Raw genomic sequence first — 25,084 nt, forward strand, 5'->3', positions numbered from 1 at the left:
AAGACATCTCTCTGTCTCTCTCTCTCTCTCTCTCTCTCTCTCTCTCTCTCTCTCTCTCTCTCTGTGTGTGTGTGTGTGTGTGTGTGTGTGTGTGTGTGTGTGTGTGTGTGTGTGTGTGTGTGTGTGTGTGAGTGTGTGTGTGTGTGAGTGTGTGAGAGAGAATGAGATCTATGATCCTATGTGGATCTTACCTAAATGATTTAATATTGTTGCACAGTGAATGCTATACAAATAAACATGCAGCTCAGTTAACAATAAAAAAAAAAGTTTTCCTTTATTTATTATTTAACATCTTTCCACAAATATACATCTGAAGTAGCCTGAGTTTATTAATTTTCAGTGCCCCATAATTAAACATCAGTTGTTTGCTTTAAGGATATATCTGTTTTGTTTTAGATTTGTTTTTTGTGGGGATTTTTTATGATAATCTTTTCAGTTTCCAAGTTCTCAAAGACATTTACAAAGTAAACCCCATTAGTGTACAGGAGACAGAATATGTGACAGTTTAATCTGTTTGTAAAGGAACAGGTCTATAAATTTGTGAAGACTGAAAACCAGGAAATATTCTTGATGTGACTTGAATATTCCATCCTCTTCTACTTCCATCCTCTTCTGCTTATCTGATTCAGGGTTACCTATCTCAGACAGATTGAGAGGCAGGGAATACTTTGAACAGGTTACTAGATTATCACAAGATTCACAGGTAGAGAAAGACAACCATTGACACCTACAGCCACCAAATAACCCAACCCAGGCATGTCTTTGTGACGAAGACATTGTATCCAAAAACAAGCTACAAAAACACGGGGGGAGAAACACGGCATTAACAATATTTAAAACAGTCTCATACCTAAAGACACAGGAGAAAACACAGATAACAGATTCTTTATATTTCCTTTGCTGAACAGCACTGTTGCGACTGTCTCAACATCTTCAGCACAGTTGCAGTTTTGCAAACAAGAACATGTAAAATTTGTCTTTTAGGAAGAACGTGGGGATAGAAGTGTTTAGTGTCAGAAAAGGAGGTGTCCCCATTACATTTATTACATCACCTGACCTATAAACATGAGCACAAAAGTCAACCACTGAAACTAATTTTTCTGTTCAGCACTGCAAATAAATAGCTTTCATTTGTTATCTTAATAAAAAGCTTTTTTTGTAAATTCAAGGATGACAACAATAATTATATTTTCGCATTAAATAAGCACACTGGTGAATTTACTATTAGACAAACATAAAAGTCATTTTGCTAATCATCAGTATTGTTAATTTAGTGTAACTGTGGCATAAACCTCACATTTAGGTGGTGTTTTAATAAATTTGTTAAGCATTGTATATCCTGCTCTCGGTGTCAGTTTGCATTAATTTGATGGGAAATGCCCTCTAAACGCGAGAAAATGCAGTAAATTATTTTATGATTTCATCTCATGAGGGTAAAAGTTTGTTTGGAGAGGATAAATTCTTCAGGGAGCTTAAAACCCCACCAGGTGACAAACAAGCTCCTACACATCCTGTAGCCTAATCCTCTTACAGAACTGGAAAAATAACCCATGGAAAAATCGTGAACTCTGCTTAAAGCGGCTATGGATAGACAAAAGTCTCCTTCAGAGAAATCACATGAAGAGTGGTAAGTCGAGCCCTTAAGTTGGCTCAATTAAGAAACACGCAATCTCCTCAGTGTGACAATTAATCATCACTGACGTTCTGATGATTAACCAGCCAGAAAATAATTTTCCAAATATCTATACCTACGTTATTGTGTTTATTCCAACCCAGTCGCGTCACTTTATGAAACTTAAACCTGACCTTACAGCAGGCGAACACGAGTTTGGTGTGGGAACTCAGCAAATCCAAATCGGTTGGTCTGATGGAGGCAAGACGATTATCCCTCCTGTAAATATGTTTATGGTTCAGTTTACTCACGGGGAGTAAAGGGTTTATCCATACAGCTCACTTCAGGATTACAAACGGTATAAATACTCTAAGCGCTCCACTCTGTTCAGTCTGCGCCAGTTCTCGCTGTACAGTTACGCGCGGATCACGGACACCCAGACAAGTTTCATCTCGTTGTTTAAAAAGAGACTGACACGAAATCAGACAGGAAATTGTCAGCGCAGCACTCTTAGCTTTCCTGCGAAACTTTCTGGGAATAATCAGGACTATGTCTGTGGTGAGCGCAGTGCCTTTCCTGAAGCCTCTCCACATGCGCTCTCCGGTGCCTCAGGGCCGCCGCCACACGCTGCCGGCCAGCGAGTTCCGCTCCCTCAGCCCGGAAGATGCCATCAGTGTGTTCGAGATTGAAAGAGAAGGTAAGCAGACTCTTTGAACTTACGTTACAGAGCAACGGTGCTTTTAAATACCTGCCTGAATTTCTTCAGAGGACGCGCGTATTTATGCAGATTTACGCACGCCAAGCGTCTTTTAAGAAAACTGCGGGGAGAGATTCTCAGCTAAAAACACAGATTTTATTTATGTTCTCCGACTGAATAGAAAGCTCTCTACAAACCTGAGCCATCACTGATTTTATTCACGGGCAGATTCTCTTCAGTTAACTGTCCTGTACACTTTCCTTGTGCTTAGCAGTCAGTACATTTGGGAACATCACGCTCAGCTTCTTTAACATCCTGCACAACTAATAAAACTGTCTGATTGTGGCAACCGTGACCCTTATCTTCTTCCTCCTCCTCCTCCTCACACAGCTTTCATCTCTGTCTCCGGTGAGTGTCCTCTCCACCTGGACGAGGTGCGTCACTTCCTTACTCTGTGTCCTGAGCTGTCTCTTGGCTGGTTCGAGGAGGGACGGCTGGTGGCTTTTATCATCGGCTCACTGTGGGACCAGGAGAGGCTTACCACGGTAAGACGGAGCGGAAGACACCTGGACAGTGATTTATCTCCGGTTGAGAGTCGAGCAAAGATTCAACACAGATTAAGAGAGGCGCTTCAAGTGCATAAAATTCGGTGGATGGTGATAAATCTTGCCGACATACGAGTTTAGTGCAAACCGAAGAGAGAACAACAATAATCATGGAAGCTGCCTGACAATTTTTTTTAAGCCTGCAGCTGTACGAGTTTTAAGTTTCCACGTAGCAGAAACAATAAAAAAAAAAAAAATCAAAAAAAAATCAGATCTTAAATTTCTTCATGATGACACAGTTATGTGAATCCAACCAAGAATGAAAGACTGTGTTTGCTATAAACATTTAATATTCGAGGACTGCAGGCTGGAGTCAACATGTAGCTGATATATTTTCAAAATATTTTAGTTTTTGAAATAACAAACTGCAGCTTTTAATCCCAAATACAATCATCATTATCATTCAAGAGTTTATTCACCATCTTTTAATTCTCATGCTTTTCATTCTTTCAACTAAAAGTTATGATGATGAATCCTGCTGAAGTCATTTTAACTCCAATATGAAATTATTTTTAATGAAACCAGAGTCATTTAAACTTGAGCACTTCATTTAGCTTTAATTATTAAAGATGGTTTTTGGGGGTCTTTTAAGCTTTAAATATTTCTGTGGGTACCCAGCAGGATGTTTTACTTCTACTGACAGCTCTCCTCTTCCTCTCCAGGACGCCCTTACGCTCCACAAGCCTCACGGGACCACAGTTCACATCCACGTTTTGGCCGTCCACCGGACCTTCCGCCAGCAGGGAAAAGGCTCCATCCTGATGTGGCGTTACCTGCAGTACCTCCGCTGCCTGCCCTACGTCCGCCGTGCCGTGCTCATGTGTGAGGACTTCCTGGTCCCCTTCTACCAGAAGTCAGGCTTTAAAATGCTAGGCCCCAGCAACATCACGGTGGGGCCCCTTAACTTCACAGAAATGTTCTACCCCGTGAGGGGCCACGCCTTCATGCGGCGCAACAGTGGCTGCTGAAGACAGACTCGATGTGGATTCTCTATAGCTGTGAAAGGAGGTGAAGACCCCTGAGAAAAGGGGAACAGGGGGCACGTGATGAGCGGTGCAGTGAGTGTTTGTGATCATCGCTGTCTGTGAGTGAAGCCTGTTTGGCAGGAAGTGACGTGTGAATTCTGACCCGGAGTCTGCAGAGAGCCAAAAACAGAGATGTCGACAGCAGCGGTTTGCAAAAGTGTCCTGAAAGCAAGATTTGATTTGCATTTTAGTGAGTTCGTTACACAAAAACCAAAATCCCAAATCTTTATTTTGATAAACGCTGGACATTTATTGTGTCCAACAGAACTGCTGCCTTCTTTATTCCTTTTCTTCTTTTTTTTAAACAGTGAGGACACGTTTAAATAAAACTAATTCCTTTAGTAATTCTCCAATAATATGTAACAGCAGTTAAAATGACAAAGGAGGGATATCAGCAAGGCTAAATATTAACATTTAACTTATATTAAGACTTCAGTGATCCCGTGACTGACCGTTTATAAATCGGACGTGTGGCACTTTAAAAGTCTGTCTTCTTTATGGTCTTGTCAACTTTTTCTTGTAGACAGCCTCCATTTTTGCCTCGGAGTCTTAAATCAAGACAAACTCATTTTTACACTGTTTTGTTCTAATAAAATTTTTATTTTCTAACCTCTCTGTCTTCATATGTTATTTACATTTTTAATTACTGCTGAACATGAAAGGGGGATGTTCATTTTTACATTTTTCTATTTTTCTGGGCTTGCTGAGGACCAAAGTGTCTGGAAAAACTGACATTTAAAGTTTGTTCTTGACCGAAGAAAACAGCAACCGAGGAAACATATCTGAAGCTTTCAGCCTTCAATAAATGTCAAACTCATTTTACGACAAAGGCCATATACAACCGAGTGATGACTGAAACTCCACTTTCTGTCAGTGTAAAGATACTCAACTACACATTTAATCTCTGTGATATCTTAAACAGCAGGAACTTTCTCTTATTTAATTGTTAATCTATTACTTAGGTGTAGTATAAATGGCTGTGGGGGAGGTCTATCAGTAGAAAAAGATGTAAAATGTATAAAAATTACAGTTAAAAAAGGTCCAAAAATGTACACTCTCCTTCATATTTTCCAAAGCTGTCCTGCAGGCCGGATTGGAGTCTTTGCCAGGCCAATACTGTCCCCCTGCACTAATATATAAACAAAAAAATCAAGTGATCTCTAGGTCTTCCTTTTCTCCTCATACATCTACAGCAGTTCATCATATGATGGGTGTATTGCTGGGGAGTAAGTGCAGTCAGGTTTGGGAAAACATGAAATCAAACTACTCACAAACGTATTGTTGACAGTGTAATGTATTTTCACATGGTTGCTTCAATACACATAATTTCACATATAACAGTACCGTGAACATCTCCTCTAATTAATTTTAGCATTCCCCTTTTGTTCCAATAAATAGGGGGAAAAAAGGTGACATTATTTGGTCCCGATGCACATGCAGCTGGCCGTACAGCTGCTGCATACAGACATGATGGTGGAAGTGGCTTGTTGTGTTTCATGTTAAACATTCAGATGCGCACACGTCAAAAGGCACAGTAAAGGTTTCCTTAAAAAAAAAAAAAAAGAAGAAGAGGAAAGAAGAAGGGTGGATGTCTTTGTTCACACTTTACCCGTCAAATGCACGAGGGCACGTCTGTACGAGTCCTGTGGCTCCAGCAATGCAAAAAACAGTGACACAAAAACTCAAAACATCTGAAGCATCCAACAAGAGACCTACTCTGGATGTTTTTGTGTTGTCTTAAACGCAGGATTATCCGTCAGTCAGTCCTATAGACTAACTCACATAATCTCATAATCACTCAGTAACTAAACTCACATAATCCTCCACACAACGGTCAATATTGTGGTTCTAACAGTCCGGGTCAACTCAAACAAGAACCCCGAACAACAACAACAACACCCGTGATGGGGAATCAGTTTCACTTCAGGCTGTCGGGCCTCTGAAACATGTCGTTTCCAAATCTGCTTGTATGTGTGCAGAGAAGTTTGTCCAGGTTTGAAATCATTTCAGAACATTACCGAGTGAAAATGGAGAGGGCGACGCATTTTACGGTGCATTTCACCAACGTTTCAGTACCTGGGCGAAACATGGAGGCGATCCCGTGAGTCTTGACTGTTTCACAGAATTGGAAATGTAGTACAAATCTTAATTTGATCTGAGAAAAGCAGCCCGTGAGATCACTGCTAAACAAATACCGTTTTCTTGTGTCCATTTTTTTTTTTCACAGATTAAATAAAAAAAAACAAAAAACAAAAAACACATACAGTTTAGGCACCACTGTGTTACCAGACAAATACGATCAAATAGTGATTAAAAAGTAGAGCTCAAGTAAAAATTTGTTCGTGGCATTGGCATACGGAGAAGTGGCTGTAAAAAGATCATGCATACACGAGCTCATAAAATCAGCATGACAACTTGCTTTGGTAGCTGAGGGTCAAAAAATGTCTCATTATTTACAAAGTTGATTACAAGCAGTATTCAAAGGTACAACGAGGCATCTCTGTAAAATGCCTCCGTTTAAGGCAACTAGGTGCTGTAGACTGAAACATGCCTTAACTGCTGTTAGTACTTGGATCACATCATTAACTTTAGCATAACATTTCACTGCTCCGGAGACTATCGACATGCTAAGTGCATACGCGCAATGGGCAAATACAAAAACAAAAAAATACAGCAGCAGACGGCGTCTGTAGTGTTAATCCAGTGTTACCGAAAACAAGGAAGCATCTGAAATGGGCTACAAGATGCTCGATGACCCGCTGTGGTATCGTCGTCCACAGAGTTAAAGGGAAACGACTGTCAGACAGAGTCGTTCAAACCTCCTTCTTTGACTCTGCTTCTTTACTTCAACACGACTCTTCATATACACTGAAGGAGTCTCTCACTCCGTAGATCTTTTGGATCCATCAGCTCTTTGCAGTTTTAATGTCCTGAGTGCCTTTTCCTTTTTTATGTTCATCAGTTAGCAAATTAACATTGCAGGTCGTACCAGACACAGAGGACTAAAAAAGGACTGGATATGTTTTATGGAAGGAGGAAAGTCACCTGACTTTGAGGAGGAAGTGATCCAGTTCTGGTTGCATGGAGTTTGAGTAGAAAACAATTTAAAAAAAAGGAAAAAAAGAAAAAAAAAAAAAAAAAAAAAAGAGAGAGATTTAAAAGTGCCCACCCGAATGACTGATCACGTCATTGCTAGTAGGCCGTCAGCACAGGCAGTTTGATAATTTAGAGGTCATCTGTGGCCTCCAGACTAGTTCACCACATGTTCGATGTCGTGGTCTATGTCGTATTTTTCACAAAACTTGTTTGTGATCGGTAAGCAGGTCAGATGCTCCAGCCAGTGCAAGTTAATTCGGCGAATATAAAACCAAACGATGAGGGAAGCGAACAGTCCAACGTAGGCCAATAACGAGACGGCGATGAGGATACGTTTCCGGTACTTGTCGAATGTCCCGAAGGTGACGTAGGGCAAAAAGGCAAACGAGAGCAGCAGGCCGCTGAGGAAACCGAAGATGTGGGCGATGTTGTCGATCCACGGCAGAAGGCCGCACAGGAAGAGGAAGAGCACGATGCACGACAGTTTAGAAAAGGCTTTCCAGGGCTTCTCCAGCATCTGCCAACCCTGAAACAGCTCAACAAAGAGGCAAGCGAGGAGCCCAAACTGAGACCCCGCTGGACCCACCTGTCAGGAGAGAGAGAGAGAAAAAAAAAGCCAAGTTACACAGGAACTAAAGAGGATTCCTCCAGCATGCACGCTGCTTCGCACAGTGTGCACAGAAAACCTAAACGCCTGACGCACTGGACCAACGCATGATAAGCATCAGGTGCTTTTAGTGTGTCCTGTTAGGGGGCAAACAGGATGTCAGGGTGACTCTAACTGCTCCACTTAATTGGCACATTACACAGGCTCACACATGGTGGTAGTAGTGGTGGTGGTGGTGGGTGGGAGAGGGGGGACAACTCCTGGAACAACTTTCCAGGAGTTGTCAGAACTGTAAAATTTTATTTATTTTTTTAAAAATAAAAACACATTTTAATAAGATGATTTGTCGAACTGTGTTATTTGCAGAGGAAACCATTAAAGTGAACTGTGTTTGTTTAAGTGTGAAGCAGGTCTCTGAATTAATCAGTGATTTAACAACAGCAAATAAAGTGCAACAACCAGTTAGCTCGCTGACAGACAGACCAGGCAGACGCGCCGTTTAGGCCCAGAGGAGCAAAGATTTAACCTGATTACCGAATCCTGGCAGCAAGTACCAGGATAGTATTTTAAGTAACAATTATTTAAATCGACTCATTATGAGTGACACTAAGAGGCTTAATGCAGTGTAAACTGTAGTTACTGTAAGTAAGGTAAGGATAAAAACTCACCAGCATCTCTCATAAATTATTCTTTAAAGCAAAGCAGACAGAGGTTCAGAGAAGTTTCTAAGCGACTCTCAGTGCATCCATACTGAAGCTTTCTAACCGTAATGCAGGTTTAGTTGTGCACAGATTATCTTATGTTAAAGATCCAGTTCTGGGGAAGATGTGCAGTATGAGCCCAGGGTCACGCAGTAAAGGTGAGCAGATTAAGGTGACGTCAAAGCTTGGCCTGGTGAGAGGCAGATGGCTAATCGGCAAAGACATTAAACACCCACAAACATTTTTTAAAAAAAGAAAAAAAAGTGCACGGCACTCCACCCACACGCCCCACACACGCAGGCTGACACGCCCCACACACGCAGGCTGACCCACACGCTCCACACACGAGTCGTCGTCACTGTTAAGACCGACAACACCGGGGCTGGAACAGGAACTGAGAGGATGTCTTAGTTAACCGAAGTGAGGATGTGCCGATCTGAAGTGGGGAATGTGCTCACAGATATCCCACTTCCCTTATTTCAGGTTCAGATTAAAATCCAATTTTTTGCTCCTTTAAGAAAAACGAGCTGCCGTGAATTTTAAACTCGTACCGTTCTGGTTTCTACATTAATTTCACACAAACAGTCAGAGTCAAAGTGACTGATACAAACCCCTCATTCAGAAGTAACCTGCTCACTGCTCTCAAACTGAATCAGAAGCTTTGTGTGTTCCCGTATGACTCTCTCATAATCACCTAAATGTTTTTGTACAAATAATTTAATGAATTATATTAAGAAGTGTTCTGACAGACAGACACTCCTCTCTAATTCCTCCTTGAAAGTAACGTATATAATCTCCAGGTATCCCTTCATATTTCTCCAGAAACCACTCTTCAAATTCTTTCACTCAAATACCAAGATAAAGAAGAAAACTCACCGACGTCTCACTGTCAACATGCTGACTTTTGCACTGTTTGGATTGTTTTTCCTGGTGTTTAAAGCTTTTAGGTTTCACATGCTCACAGTGTCAGGATTTAATTAATTCTAAAATGTCAAGTCTATTAAAGTCTCTGAGCGTGAACAGCTTTAATCTAACTGAAGGCAGGTAAATGTGTTGTAATAACTCCACAGTGAATTACTTCTATACTGTTAAGCAGCAGGACAGGAAGCACCTAAAACGGAGCCAAACAAAAGTTTAAAACTGAAACAAAAACTCAAGATAATATATAAACAGTGGACATAATATTAGTCAAGCTGACTCTATTTGTTACTGTAAAAGCAATAAAAACATAGTTTTAAAGTTATCCGTTTTAAAGACGCCAAACCCCAAAACATGAAAGTCGGGTCGAGAACTGATTTTTTAAAGCATCCAACCTGAGCAGGTGCACCTACTGAAGTATATCAAAGCCTTTTAATGTAACTTAAACTGCTTGAAGATGTTTTCTGGCTCCTAAGAAAAAAAATTGTTGTGGTTGTAAATGTGAAAGGAGGAGGAAGGTATGGTCAGCATACTTTATGTTGTATGCAGCACTTTTACATTTAGCGTACCCTGCACTGGTGGTTAGCAAAGAGACGTTTGACTGACATTATCAAATAATAAATATTCATGTTTGCCCGTCTCTCTGCAGAGCTTAATGAACTGAAACTAAAGTTGTTCCTTCACAAATCCGTAGAGCTCCTTTACTTGTGAAAACTATTATTTCCAGTCACAGCTGCTGTTTGAGCCATTTTTGCTAAAGCCACAGGGGCTCCTTAATTCAACAGTAAAGGGATAATCCACTTAAATCGCCTCCTTAAGTGGCCTCACTGCATGTGCTTCCTCTGGTTATTCCTGGTGCGTGAAGACATGTGAGCTGGTCACTGATATTTAGAACTACAGTAATTGTCAGGTAAAAACAACTGGAGCTCGCTTATAAAATCAAGCCATCACGTACGTAAATGTGTTACATGTTGGTCTCTTTATACATTAAAACGGTCCCCTCTATCAGTGAGGAACTGTTTCGTGTGTGTGTGTGTGTGTGTGTGTGTGTGTGTGTGTGTGTGTGTGTGTGTGTGTGCGCGCGAGGATGGACCTGTTCAGAAACGTGTGGACCAGGTCTGGTCTCTGCAACAATCGTCTTTGTTTAAAAGGAAAAACATGAAATCCCATTCACTAAGTACCACAGCAGTGGCCTTTGTTAACCCGCACAATGGCATTAGGCTAATCTCTTAAAGGGGAAACTGGACTATATAGATACATTCAGAAGAAAGCAGGCTTGCTGGTAAAAAGCCCCCCCCAATGTTTATTCATTTGTTGTTGGGGTTTGTTTTTTGCAAAGATGACAATGAATCACTTAAAGTAGTGACCATAGTAGTGTTACTCTTTTAAAAAAAAAAAAAAAAAAAGAAAAAAAAAAAAAAAAAGAGTGAAACACTACTGCTTCAGGTGAGATCTGCTTTCCTCCTTGTAAATATTTACGTGTATGAAATTCAACCACATCGGCTGATTTAATCTAATATTTTCTGGTGAGTTTTTTTTTGTTGTTGTTGTTGTTTTTTTTGTTTTTTTACACAGAATAAGGCAGACAACAAAGGAACAGCATCAACTATTTAGAGCATTTTAAAACAACATACAGACATCAGTTAACATAGCATGTAGCTGCAGCTGATTCAGCAACTATTTTCTATCTCACACTTGATCTTGTGTGAGGATTGCCTCAACTTTCCATCAGCACATCCAGCAGTACGCTGTGGATGGCATCTACCACGGTTATATGCAACAGAACTGTGAATAACAGGTCACCTTTCTTTCTTTATCCCTGCACAGTCGTAACTGATTACCCTGCTGCTTGCTGTGCGGTTACCGGTCACTGAAATGTTGGGAGCGCTGTGACACGTCTTTCTTGGATGCTTTAAGCTCGGTTTGGTGGGGCTGCTGCTTTCGCAGTAAAGTTGTCTCATGTGCTGTTAACCCAAGTTCGGTTTCTCCAGGCACTTCCACAGTTAATACCACAAGTGTTTCCTGCACCCCTCTAAACCTCTAGACTAAGATGGTCAATTCTGCTCCAATAATCCCCAACAGGAGAAACCCTCGTCCAGTGAGTGAACTCAACTAAGCTGAGCTAAGCCACAGAGTTTAGACAGCAGGCACAGAAACTGCAATTCAAATAAGAATGTAACACAAAACTAACGAGAGCTGGAGCTCACACAGGTGACATTTAGACCTGAACTCAGATTATAGTGTAGCGAGAAATACATGAAGTGAAACAGCATGACGGTTTCTCCCTTTAGATAATTTGGGGGGTAAATGAGGAAGAAAGCACATAAGTATATACAATGTCTGATTTTTACATCGCAGAAATTTGACAGTGTGAAAGTACCTGTGTGTGTCAAGTGTGAGTGCTTAATCAACAGAAGTACATCCAATCCTGTCAAAAGTCACTGCAACTCAGATATGTTGGTGTTTAGAACAAAGTGTGTGAAAAGCTGTTTTTTCTTTCTTCAGCATCGTGTCCAAGGACACACTGGCATGTGGACTGGATCGAACCAGACCTTCTATTTAGTGGGCGATTTGCTCCTGAGCCCCAAGTGCCCCACATATACAGACTTAACAGATTAAACAGAGTTTCCTTATAGCGGATATGACTGGAATATTCACTTACCAAGGACACTTAACTGAAGGTTTAACATAAACTTTCAGACAAATGAATTTAAAAAGCTTAAGTGCACAAAACTTAACATCCTGTGTGTCTTGAAACTTTCAGAGAAAAAAAAAAAAAAGTGTATTAATGTGTATTTACATATATGTGACGAACTCACCTCGGCTCTGTAGGGCAGGAAGAGGGCAGAGGCGAGGTTACCAGTGATGCCACTCAACATGTAAATGATGGAGATGCGAAGCCAACCTGCCAGCTTCTCCAGGTCCCTCAGTATGGTCATCTGGAACACTACGGACACCACGCAGTGTAAAAGCCTACACACACACACACACACACACACACACACACACACACACACACACACACACACAAACAAAGGTTATCACTGGTAACTAAAACTCCTTTCCACCACTGCATTATCACAAATATGCATTTAGGATTTTTTTTTCCCCCCCATTAAGCTCCTTTGGCTTGTTTGCTCGCCTGCTTTTAAAGGGTTACATCTGAGGGAAATCCCTTGTGCCTGCCTGGTATTAGTATTACAGTTCTCATGTGAGCGAACGTCTCACGAGCACTGGGTCCTCATTTAGAAATGTTTCATTAGTTTTGAATCCTCAAGGATGCTGACACAGTGAAACCGCATTAAGTAATCACTCATAGCAAATTAATGAAACAGTTCATTGACTGTGTAAAAGGCTTTGTCATGGCATATTACACAGTCTCACAATATATCATCAATGCTACATTCAGCTGAAATAGCTCATTCATAGATACACGTGTCAGAAATTAAAAGATCTGTGCAACATAGCCATAAAACATGACCACAGGAAAAATAAATCTTTGTCTTAGGACGTTGCTGCAGGGGGAAGTGCGTACCCAGCATGTAGGAAGAGAGAGAGCCAGAGACGGTAGACCTGATCGGGAACGTCAGGATTAAGGAAGGGCAGCAAGCCGCACACGTCATCCAGACAGTGAACCTGTGTAACAACACTGCAGTCAGAAACATACTAAAGAAAAAGACACACACACACTCATCATCATGCACACACAATACCTGTGAGCAGAGGGTGGCTTCCTCGTGGAAGTAACCATGCATGAAAGTGCAATACTCTCTGGTTGCGATTTCACATCTACAAATAAATACATAAATAAATCAAATTTTATTTATTTATTTATTTAAAACAGATGACCTCAGAGTAGCAAAGCGCTTTAGCAAACACATGTTTCGCACCTGCCCTTAGTTCCTATGCAGCAGGGCCGTCCTTTGATGTTACAGTCCATGTGTCTGTAGCCTGTGTGACTCCACTTCTTTGGATATGTACAGATCTGACAGCAGCACAGGTAAACCCCCCCCCCAAAAAGTAAAATTAATATAAAATGTGCTTCAGATGCAAGTGAACACAGAGTAGCAACAGAAAAATGAAGAATGAACGAGGCAGCGGTGGCCCCTCACCGGCCACGTGGTGATGTCATCCTTCCATAAATGAGGCTCTGCAGAGGCAGGCTCCTCACATATTCTGTTCACAACAAGAAAAGCATCAAAGTGGTGAAACGCTGCTGAGTCTTTAATGACACACTTTAATTAAGCTTCATATCCTCACCTGGGGTCCTGGTGACAGACAGAACCGGACGACCTACTGATGTTTTCCATTTGTTCATTGTCCCATTTAATAAAGGTGGCCAGCGTCTCCTGCATGAAGTTATTATATATTTATATTATTATAAATATTTAAGACACAGTTTTCTTTCTCATTTACCAAGCACAGCAAAGAAATGAAAAACAGATTATGTTTCTTTTTTACTGCACACCCAAAATCTGCATCTAAAGGGGAAAAGTTCAAGAGCACAGCAAAGACACTGAATGATTAGCACGAGCGTTTAAGTGATTATATGCTTAAAGATTATAAACTCATGTGCACAGGTATGTGTATATTATCACGTACAGAGCAGCCGGAGCTGAGGGTCTGCACACATCCGGAGTTGTCATTCTGAACGCAGCAGCCAGAATCTTTCTCGAGCTCTCTGGCCTTCTCGATCAGGCTGACGATTTGTGCATCCCGACGGATGCAGGGGGAGAATTTTGCCCCCAGGTGGATGAGGTCTTCCTAAAAATTGATGGAAATGATTTTAAAGATCAAAAAAAAATGTGGTAACACACATGCTAAACACAGATTAAGATGATAAAGAAATAAACTGGTGCCTGTCTATCTTTTAAATACACTATTTTCCCCAAAGGTATTTACTCCTGTATCCAAATGTTGATGTTGGCTCTGTTCATCTGGACGTAGCGTTTTTAGTGGGGGAGACGTTTCGTCACTCATCCAAGTGACTTTTTCAGTCTCAGCTGACTGCAGGTTCCCTCAACCTTATAAACAGCAAATTTGCACAACAACTGAACGTAGCACCACTGAGGGAACAATGGGCTGTGAGGTCAGTTCCTTGATCATTAATATGCAAATTGTCATGACTATTGATCAACAACCACTGATCAAATCCTGTTGATCAAAGACCACTGATCATTGATCAAGGACCACTGATCAAAGGCCATGAGTACCATTCACAGAAAGTTGGGAAATGGCTGCAATCACAGCATTGTAAGAAGGTGAAGATGCCCCCCTCCTCGATTCAGAGATGGTCTTTCCCTTTTTACGTAAATGGCCTCCTTGACTCAAACCTCCATAATGACATCTCTCACTTTCTCAACAAAATCCAAGGTGTTCTGGATGTGGTGTTCAGAGCTGTCTACAAGCGGGTTGAGGAGATCAAAGCCAGAAACTTTGAGATGTTATAGGTGACCGAGTTGATCATACAGACAATTAGTCTTAAAGGTAAACCCTGTTTATTTATCTTGGGTAAACCATACAGTCTTTGTGTAGATTCGCCTGGGTAAAACCTGTGGTATGAGGTCCCGTCAATACCATTCTAACTGCATCAGACAATCTATCACCCTCTTCCTGTAACCACTTCCTGGGTCTCGTTTCAGGGGTTTGTAAGTATTTACAAATTACATATCACGATGTCATAAGTCACTGGACACTGTGAACATCCACGGTCACCACTTCATGCATAATGGACCTTCCATGTGTAAGGACATGTGCAGGTATATATGTCTGTATATGTATACATATGTATATTTAGTGTGTACGTGTCTATAAATAGGAATAGTAGTGGTACAATAGCTATATCAAGCTATATAGTTTATGTCTTCCATATTTCCAACTATATCCATAATCACATACTGTGTATGCTACCATTGTATATAGTGTATTATCTTACTTTTTTTCCATTGATTGTACTTATTTGTATTTTTGCATTTCCTTCTGATATCTGTACCTGAGCTGAGGTGACGCAATAATTTCCCCGTTGTGGGATCAATAAAGTCTTATCTTATCTTATTTTTGTCACTGAGCAGTGACAAAATTTTCCTCATGATATTCTTCCTTGCACTTATCCTTGTCTGTTGGAAGGATGATAATGTTATTTTCATTACTAAGAAAGGTCCATAAAGTCATGGATGAGCAAGTGTAGAAGAGACTGACTGTCTTAATCTCAACCCAAGTTCATAAGGGTGTGAAGGCAGACGAGTGGATACTTTTGGCAACATAGTGTATGTGCTCATGCATTCAAACATAGAAGTTCCGTTATTTTTCTTAATAAATTACTAAAACCGGTCAGCTCAGCCTCCATTTAAACAATTTACTCTCACAACTGAAACGATCAATTTTAAATGCAGAAAATAAATTGACATTTTTAGGCTTGTAACTTAATAAATGTAGTAAATCATCACAGATAAAACATGAAGTGAGAAAATAAAGTAAATGCACTGGAGGAGGGCAGAAGTGTCCCACCTGAAAACACAGCAAACCTAAACTTCACACCAAAGTGTGAGTTCCCTTTAGCTGTGCTAGTATCATACATTCTGGCTGTGTTCATTTTACCATATCGACCATTTTTGGGAGCTGTTCCCTTAGGTTTTGCACATCTAGACAAACATCCAAAGCCGTTCTAAGCACATTAATAATACAGCTAAACTTACAGAGCTTGGACCAATCCAGAAGTTCTGTTGTTGGACATACTTAACACTCTCATAAATGCCTTTGTTCTTCAGCACCTACAGAGGGCAGCAGAGCATCACAGTTTACAAATGAGTCTGCTCAAGGACTTGTGAGTATTAGCTTGCACAGTAATACACTGTTTATTAAACACATCTCTTTCTGTGAGTTTTAGGACACAAATACAGCTACTAAAAAGTTGGTAATATATTTACATTGAGTGTTCAAGAGCAAAAAAAGGAATTCTAATTTCAATACTGAGTTACACTACGAAATGTTAACCTTCAATTTTCACACTGATATGAAACCTGTCATGTCAAAAAGTATATTTTCTATTTTTAAATATTGCTCCAAATTAATCTGTGAGATATATACTTACCAGCTCAGTTGTCGAATGTTGTGCAAACCCAACAGGGGCAAACCCATACGTGCAGCAGGCCAGCAATGTGATAACGATGTGGACAAATGTAATCCAGTAGGTAAAGTAGGGTCTGAAATCATGCACACCACAAAACAGTGCTGTGAATCGAGTAACAGCTAAAACAAAGACTAACCAATAAATACTTTCAGCACTTTGTCAGCCTAATTAATTCTCTCTCTCTGAATTGTGTTATGTTGATTTAAATCAAGCAAATAATTCACTTGTATATATGCACAGTGCTCATTCCCAACCTGTGGCTGTGGAAGTCGTCCAGCTGCTTCTGGACGTTGCTGCTAATGCTTCGTCGATACTGTCGGTTTAGCCATTTCCCCACAACTCCCAAACCATACTGACGTTTTTGCTTGTCAAACGCAAAGTGCTTCACTTGGGAGGCAATGCGACGTCCGCGACGTGGTTGAGCCATTTCGTGGAATAGTGTTGGCGTTTTAGGAGCCTGTGATAAATCCTTACTGGGACTGAGAGGAAGACAGGTATGCAAGACAGAGAAAGAATTAGGGTTAAAAAGTAAAAAAAAAAAAAAAAAAACACAACGTGTGCAATTCAGAGACTTTGGTTGAGTATTTATATTTACTCACAGGCTGGAAGGTTGCTCGCAGGGAGCAAAAGAGGCAGACAAGGGGGGCGACTCAAAGACATCATCGGCCATGGAATATAACTCATCACGGACATCACCCTGTACAGAGGTAATGCAGGACACAGAGGACAAAAAGAGAGGGCAGTAATTAACGTGTAGTCACATGTTATGTGTTGCTGTATGGGACACACAAACAGCGAGGAAGACAGGAGGAGAAACAAAGAAGAATACAGTCACGGAAAAAAATGGAGGCTGAGAGAAGAAGCAGGTAAACAATGACAATCGAATGAAAACATAGAATTTTGTCAAACAGAGTAAAAGCAAGGAAAGAAACTGCTGCAAAGATCCGGGTGCCGAATGGGTGGTAGCGAGAGCTGCTGCTGACCTTACTGAAGAAGAGCGACTCGGATGCATCTGCAGAATCCACAGTGTCCTCGTCCATCCAGCTGGGCCTGACAAAGCTCTTCCTGGGGAAACTGCGACCAGCCTGTGGGCCTGCCAAGCTGCTGCGACCCTGAACAACAAACACGCCACATGACATGCGGTTCTTCAAGTGCATAAAAAAGGAGAGATCTTAATGATCCTAATAATGATAAAAACAATAAATGCTGGCATTTACTGTCATTTTATTCAAAGGGATGGCTAAAAAGCATGCAAACACAGAGGAAACATTAAAGGCCGGGATTCGAACCAGTGCTCTTGCGACTCTGCTTTTCATTTCCACCCACCCTCAACAGGTTGGACGCAGCTCTGATGCTCATGCGTGCGACGGACTCTCGCTTTCGTTTGGGGAAGCGACTGTACCCGGAGCGCTGGCTGGTGAAGGAGATGAGTGAAGCGACGCCAGGTGTGACCGGACCCCCTTGAGCTGTTTGAGGTGTTCTTGGAGAGCGGCTGTCCAACTCATCCTGGCAGCGGAAGGCTCGCCCTCGTGCCAGGGGGTCCACAATCTAGCAGAAAGAGAGATTAGGGTCAGCCTGATAAAAAAAAAATACTTCACTGTGACAGTCACGTGAACTTGAACTGGTAAGCATCTTTACATATTCCTACTGTGCCGATGTTGAAGAAGAAGAAGCACTCTGTGGGTGAGCATGACAGGATCATATTTATAACTTACAAACTTCACAGTGCTGACACTGGGAGAGAGAGAACTGCTTTATGTGTTTGTGTAAACGTATATATATGTAGCAAAGAGGGAATGATGGTAGGTGTGTGTATAGATGAGGACAGAGAACAAAAAGATGAACAAAATATTGGATGAGTGGAGCAGAACTGTCTGGCACAGACTGAAAGAGAGACATGATTCGTCTGCAGCACAGATGGTCCACGTCTGTAACTATGCAGCACTTTAATACAGTGTCTTCTTGAGAAATCTCTCCACTTCATCAAGTGAAAAAAAATGCAGGTGGAGAACAAAGAAAAAAAGTTGAGCTTCTTGGCAGTTTAGAAATGGAAAGTCTTTGTAGTTACACATGGAGCCTGCTGTGTGTCATTCTGTTTAGTTTCCTTCAGAACAAAAAGTTTTTCTTTTCTTACAAAAGTATCAGAATATTAAACAGAAAGTGCATCATGTTTCCTGGATGATGTTCTCCACTCAAGTTAAAATTACCGATAAGGTAGACATTTAAATAAAACTGTAGCATCCTAACAGTAGGATAACACACTAAGTGACGCTGTCTTTGTATGACGGTATTATACCCTGGGCATCCTGTGGGCAGCTGGTGAATCCAGGCTCTGGTCGATGCTGGTGGCCGTCTCGGGCTCTCTGTACTGGGGCTTCAGCTTGCCATAGCGCTGGCTGCAGTGGCGCAGGCTCTTCCGGTGCCAGACCTGCTGATTAGTCTCACAGTCTTCGCCCACACCGAACCACTGGGCTGTACTCCTGGAGGGACAGAAAGATTGTTCAGCTAAAAGAAGATATTCACAAAAATGACCTGAAATGTTTAGCATATACCTATTCTTAAAAGCTACATAAACAAGAAATGAAACGAAACATCCGAGTCTTGTTTTTCACCTTATGTGGAGAGTGTAGATACTACCACAAAAGAAAAAAATAAACAGTTACATTTTGACACCAAATTACACAATGCAGCTTTGTTCAAGCTGATGTAGCTTGGGTAACTTTCATATAAGGGAAATCAAAAGTCACGTATTGTGCACTCTTAAAGACATTAGTGCACTTTATTACCAAACATTAAATGTCTTGACGCTTGCTGCACGCTCAATGACTGGACTCTTAGGACATGTAGTTGATAAATGGGAGTAATTAAATGACTGCAATTAGGATTAGGATTATGAAGAGGAGATTTCTGGATGAATGAATTGTGTGCGCTTGATAGTTTTAGGTGAATGAACTGCAGGGAACAACACCCAGACTTCTTTGAAATACACTTTAGGGGAGAATGCTTACATACATTTGATTTTTTTCTGTCTCCCAAAGCTACTTATGCCTCCACTGTAGGTGGAGTCACACTTGACTCTGAGACAAAAACAACAGCAGAAGCAGCAGCAGAGCTTACTTTCGGATGCTTTGTGAGAGCGATGTTTGTCTGCTAAACTTCTCCCGTCTTTCTCTTGCTGAAAATTCTCCATCTCTATGTCCATCGACGCTCTCTGACACAGAACCGGTCGCTTGAGCACTTGGGGTTTTTTTCAGGGATTGTCGTGGTGGCTGACCAGAAGAAAGGAAGCGAAGAAAATGTTGTCATCAGAAATCTTTGCTGCTATAAAATATATAAGCTATAAAAACTAAATAATATTGCCTGTGCAGGGGGAAAGCCTGTCAAACGATCAGGTTGCAAGTACCTTCATAATTAGGCCATGCTCAATCTCCTTCCAGAGGAGTGAGGACAAATGCCCTCTTTTACACCAGTGGCTCTTAAATGTTATTCAGTTCAATGCTCCAAAAATGTTTGTGCCCCACGTGACAATTTTTAACATCAACAATTTAAAAAGGCATTAAACTCCCCGTTTTTAGCTCCAATAACCCCCCCCCCCCCCAAAAAAAAAACAAAAAAAAACAAAACAAAAAAAAAAAAACCCACACATACACACTTTCTGAAACAAAGCCTTGTTGAGCAGGCTCCAATGGTAACATTGACTCCAATGACAAAAACGTATAAGACTTCCTCTGTAATCATTTTTTCTTAAGATCTAGTTGTTATTACTCTACTTAACTAAAATGCTTTTCATATGTAGTTTTTGTTTTCAGTTTTAGTTCAGAATAACAACACTGCCTCACACATCCTGATTAAGTATTAACTATGGCACATGATGCAGCAAATCAGTACCAAATTTAGGATGATCTAAAATTGTCTTTGTAATGGAAAAAGCTAGTAGCATAAATACCTGCAGTGCAAAGCCACAGCACAAATTTACATGTTTATTACACTGCTTGCCCTTTAGAATAGTTTAAATGTGACATGCTCAGTTGAACTCTGAGCACCAACTAATTTGTGTAGCTAAAATGCCTTTGTTTGTGTTGCTAGCATGAGGCCCGCCGTTACAAATATATGGGCTACACAAACTGCCAGATAGTTGTGCCAACAGCCTGCTTGCGAGAGCAAGTGGCAATTACAGAGGCATCGAGGAACACTGTGCTGCTTTAATGTGTTGTAAACTCTTAAAAGTAAAGTACTGCCCATCATCGTTTATTTTCTTCTACTGTGCATCCTGAGTCAAATGATTATTACAAACCATTTATGAAGTAGTCCATCAGCCCATTAATCCATCCATTAATTTTCATAATTGCACAGTGAGTGAAACCGAAAATTGATCCGAACCTCCATGTGAGCTACCCACAAAATATCCAGTCATGTTTTTTGGACCATGTTTATGAAGCAGATTGAGAGGAATGTGCTCTTTACTAACACAAAATGAATAAAAAGCCTTTCTTTGAAGAAATTTGTTCAGTAACAATCACAACACTCGGGCTTTTTTTGGCTCTGTTTTAATTCTGTGTTCATTGAGCTGATCTTTGCTTATCTCCGTTTAAATGAAGAACTTTGTGCTATACGCAGGAGTGAGTGATTCACAATGAGTTATTTTACAGGTCACTTTTTAGATTTCGCTACATTACATGTGATGTGAGAGAGTATGCAGCTTGACAGGCCACTAGTAGTATTAGTACAAGAAAAAAGCTAAATAATGGTAGAGTAGAGAAGACATTTGTAAATATTTTCACACATTTTTCTGGGGAGAAAAAAACAAGTTATTTTAAAATTGTATAATTGAGAGAAAAAAAAACCCTTTTAAACCCTTTGACAACATAAAGAGTATATCAGTATTATGTTTGCCAGTCTGAAAATCACCACACTTTGTGGGTAGTTTGCAGTATTGTAGACCATGTTAACCTAGTGCAGGACAGACTGTAGTGTCCGTGATCAACGTCAGCTCAGATGTAGTAGTCATCAATTTGGATTTCAGCCAGTAACGCTCTTCAGTATCACTTAGCAAATTACACTTTTACTTCGGTTTTTTAGTGGCTAGCCACCGGAAGGCATCCATGATAGTTCATTTAGCATGTACTAATATCTTGTAGAATTCATTGTGTTAAATCCACAGAGAGCAGCAAACTTCTGAGACAACAGAAGCACAGACCTGCTCATGAGTCAGTCTATATTTTCAGAGTTAGGGTCCATGTCAACCCTACGTGTTATGTGACAACACATTTAAATAACTGTTGCATGATACCAAGCAGTGAAGGACAGGGTCAGGTAAAAAAAAAAAAAAACACAACCAGCCTACCTGGGACATCACTGCTTCTGGTGGAGGGATGGCTATTACAAGGCTGGGTGGCTTCTTGCTCTTTAAACGACTATCTGTTCGGCCCTGGTACGGAGGAGGCTCCTCCCCTTCGTGTGATGCCATCCTGTCAGAGTGCTGGAGCTGAAAAAATCATGACAAAACAAAGTTTGTATTATTATTTGATAATCTGCATATATGCATGTCTACGGTGAGTCTCCATACATCAAACCTCCAGTAGGTGCAGCGATTTACTGGCAGGTTAAAACATAAATGGAAATACAGTGTAAGACAAAAACGTTGAGGTCCGGACTCTGGGAGAGGCTAATCCATGACTGATACTGCTCCACTGTTTTTGTCTGTCCAGGTGTGCTTTTACTGCATTGGCAGTGTGTTTGGGATCATTGTCATGTTGAAAAATGAAGCTGTTCATAATTCCATAAATTTTGACAACATCCACAACACCACTGGCTGAAATGTAGCCACAAACCATGCCAGAGTACCCACCATGTTTTACAGATAGCTGCAGACATTAATGGTTAGCCTCTCTCCTTACCTCCTCAGCATATTCATTTTTTATGTTTGAATTATTCATAGGTCAGTGTTAAGTAGTGCAATTAAAAAAACAAACCCAGGTTGCTCCAAAAATAGTACAAGACTGGACTGACAATGAATGTGAAAGCAGCCAAAGTCCACAGAAAATCTCTGAAAACTTCAAGAAAGTCTGGGGAACACTTCAAAAATAAAAAATAAAATAAAAAATAATTAGAAAGTCAGGCTCCTTGGAAGCAAAATATAAAATAATCAGGTGTGGCACAGTACTGTAGGCTTCAGTATTACTGTTCATAAATATAGTGATTAATGCTTACTTACAAAATGTTGTAGTGAAATATATCGAAAGAATATTGAATGCTCTAGCAGAGTCTTTATTTAAACTGGATTTATGAGCATGCATGCATATGTGTATGTATGTATATACACACACACACACACACACACACACACACACTAGGGGTGCAACGATATTCGTATCGATATTGAACCGTTCGATACAGTGCTTTCGGTTCGGTACGCATATGTATCGAACAATACAACATTTGTAATTTATTTTATCAACTTTCCTTCTGACGATGCTGTCTGTGTTGAGCGCTCAGTGAATCTGCGTTCGACTACTCCGCCTAGGCTGCACTGTCGAGCGCAGATCCACTGAGCGCTCAACACAGACAGCATCGTCAGAAGGAAGAGGGCAGGGCAAGCTAGCAAGACAGAAGTTAAGCTCTCCTTGCAACATGGACCTCCCCCACCCTCATTCAGATCTGGCGTTTGGAATTATTTTGGTTTTCATATGACGTATGACCCTGAAGGTAAGCGAGTCATGGACTAAAGTAAAACAGTATGTTGGATGTGCCACGCAATGCTCAATTACATGGGTGTGAACTAGTGTGTTAGCGCAGTTAGCTCGTTAACGTGTTGGCCGTCTAGCCCCACGCACGGGGTGATCGGCGGTAGCTCGTTAACGGAGATTTGCCGTGTTGTGGCGTTAAGGTCATTTCAACGAGATTAACCTGAAAGCACTAGTGGGAACACAACGAATATGACTGCACATTTACGCTGACATCATCCTAGTGCAAAGACAAAAACAACAAGCATGCTACTAACTTTAGCCGAGTCATTTAGACAGCTGTTAGCACATGATTCTCCTTATGCTGCTGAGAATATAGCCCAGAAGAAGCGGATAGTATAGCTTTTATTTTGGAAAGAGACATTTCTCTGTAATAAACTCTCTTTTCCAAAGATGAGTGATTCCTCAATCAGATACAGGGCTTGCAATATCGCTAGCCCGACGTCCTGGGGCTAGCGATTTTTTCAGTCGGGCTACCAAAATCTATCTCTTCCCTGCCCGTCGGGCTATTGTAGGAAGGAAAAATATATGTCAATGCTTTTGCATTCTTTCAGAAATGTAGCTGGGTAATTATGTCATTGGCATCGGTGAGCCACTGTCAATATGTGACATATTGAAGTCGCGTTTGAATTTGCGCTTGTTTTTTCACTTTGCAATCGTGCGAACTGTGTATAGAGAGCGACAGCACTGATCTGTGAGTGATGATAATTTGTGCACCAATTCCTCTGACATAGTCTTATTAATCGTTAGCTTACTACGCAAACATGACAAGTGAAATCTCCCGCAGCAAGCTTAAACATGTGAGAGGTTGATCGCGCAGAGAATCGCTGAGCTTATGTGAGTGCGTGTGTAAAAGCAGCAGGATATTTATTTTAGTTCTGCTGAGCCAAATAAGACAGGTCGGGGTGAAGAAGTGACAGCCAAAGAAAAACTTACCGCAAAACGGAAAAGTTATGACAAATCAGACTATAAGGCAAAAAGAAAGTGCAGCTTTATGGTTTCATGGACAAAATAATTTCTGTGGCTGCAATATGAGGAGCTAAATAACCAGGGCTGCACATAAGTGGTCCGCAGGTGCGCATTCGCTGTCAAAATAAAAAACACGCACAAGGGTTAGGGTTAAATTTAAAAACTGTACTTTTGAGTTAAAATATATATTTATAATTTTAATAAATGACAAATTAAAAAGGCATGAACATTTTTTTTGTATCGAAAAAATATCGAACCGTGACACCAAAGTATCGAACCGAACCATGAATCTTGTGTATCGTTGCACCCCTAATACATACATACACACACATACATACACACACACACACACACACACACACACACACACACACACATTCAGGTAAGGTCAAGAAGAAAAAGAAAGAAGAATGACCCATAAAGAAAGAGAATAAAAACGTCATATTTAGAAAATGAAATGCTTTTGTTTGCATTTATATCAGGTCTCTGCTGTGGCAGTGGACCTAATGCCTTCCTTCCTACAGCCAACAATAACCGAAAAAAGGAAACCATTACAGCCTATCCAAACAATCAGCCTCTAACAGCAACTGGCTCCCTTCCAGTTCCATCTGCTACTAAAAGGGGAAAAAAAACACACTGCCAACTTTCTTTGCTTTTGCTTTCCTTGCTTTTTGATTCAAGGCAATTTCTTAAGTGATTCTTTAAGGCTTTGCACAGAAATTGTGCTGTATTAAGAAGAGAAACCTTCTCTTACATCAAAGTGTTCAGGTCACTGACTTATGCTTATGTAATTTTAAAGGATGAGGAAAACAGGGCAGAATGATACATCTCCTGAGTGTTTCAATTACATGTATTTAGCCAAAACATCAAATAAAGCAATATATTTGTTTAAGTTTATAGTTATAAATATTCATTTTATTAGTAAAATCTCTTTGTAAGAAGGTGATACATGTGATACTATATCTTTTCTGGAAATATACAA

General features: G+C 40.7%; 2 protein-coding genes across 3 annotated transcripts in view; one reads left to right on the forward strand and one right to left on the reverse strand.

Moving 5' to 3' along the window:
- The first annotated feature begins 1,429 nt into the window (after positions 1–1,429).
- On the forward strand, positions 1,430–4,073 carry aanat1 (arylalkylamine N-acetyltransferase 1). Its single transcript, XM_040024751.1, has 3 exons — positions 1,430–2,309; positions 2,700–2,854; positions 3,577–4,073. Exons 1-3 carry the CDS (start codon positions 2,162–2,164, stop codon positions 3,880–3,882), a joined length of 609 nt encoding a protein of 202 aa, XP_039880685.1. The 5' UTR covers positions 1,430–2,161; the 3' UTR covers positions 3,883–4,073.
- Positions 4,074–5,215: 1,142 nt separating this feature from the next.
- Positions 5,216–25,084, reverse strand: part of LOC120729213 (inactive rhomboid protein 2-like) — a 35,174-nt gene continuing 15,305 nt past the window's right edge. For both annotated transcript variants that reach the window (XM_040024748.1, XM_040024749.1), the window contains exons 2-18: positions 21,735–21,875; positions 19,508–19,659; positions 18,687–18,870; positions 17,717–17,938; positions 17,374–17,502; positions 16,990–17,087; positions 16,645–16,869; positions 16,352–16,463; positions 15,957–16,031; positions 13,864–14,025; positions 13,522–13,610; positions 13,374–13,437; positions 13,152–13,246; positions 12,975–13,050; positions 12,797–12,897; positions 12,081–12,234; positions 5,216–7,621 (exon numbers count right to left, since the gene is read on the reverse strand). In XM_040024748.1, coding sequence (XP_039880682.1) covers positions 7,190–7,621; positions 12,081–12,234; positions 12,797–12,897; positions 12,975–13,050; positions 13,152–13,246; positions 13,374–13,437; positions 13,522–13,610; positions 13,864–14,025; positions 15,957–16,031; positions 16,352–16,463; positions 16,645–16,869; positions 16,990–17,087; positions 17,374–17,502; positions 17,717–17,938; positions 18,687–18,870; positions 19,508–19,659; positions 21,735–21,857 — 2,493 coding nt within the window. In that variant the 5' untranslated portion in view covers positions 21,858–21,875 and the 3' untranslated portion in view covers positions 5,216–7,189. The remainder of the gene's footprint in view (positions 7,622–12,080; positions 12,235–12,796; positions 12,898–12,974; positions 13,051–13,151; positions 13,247–13,373; positions 13,438–13,521; positions 13,611–13,863; positions 14,026–15,956; positions 16,032–16,351; positions 16,464–16,644; positions 16,870–16,989; positions 17,088–17,373; positions 17,503–17,716; positions 17,939–18,686; positions 18,871–19,507; positions 19,660–21,734; positions 21,876–25,084) is intronic.

The sequence above is a fragment of the Simochromis diagramma genome, unplaced genomic scaffold (genome assembly GCF_900408965.1).
Source record: "Simochromis diagramma unplaced genomic scaffold, fSimDia1.1 OVJJ01000302.1, whole genome shotgun sequence".
Classification (NCBI taxonomy): Eukaryota; Metazoa; Chordata; class Actinopteri; order Cichliformes; family Cichlidae; genus Simochromis; species Simochromis diagramma.

What these genes read in the sequence shown, in the direction of transcription:
- aanat1 (XM_040024751.1), top strand. Translation starts at nt 2,162, where the DNA reads ATGTCTGTGGTGAGCGCAGTGCCTTTCCTGAAGCCTCTCCACATGCGC. An exon ending in GTTCGAGATTGAAAGAGAAG is followed by an intron (nt 2,310 to 2,699) that starts GTAAGCAGACTC and finishes CTCCTCACACAG; the next exon opens with CTTTCATCTCTGTCTCCGGT. An exon ending in ACCAGGAGAGGCTTACCACG is followed by an intron (nt 2,855 to 3,576) that starts GTAAGACGGAGC and finishes CTTCCTCTCCAG; the next exon opens with GACGCCCTTACGCTCCACAA.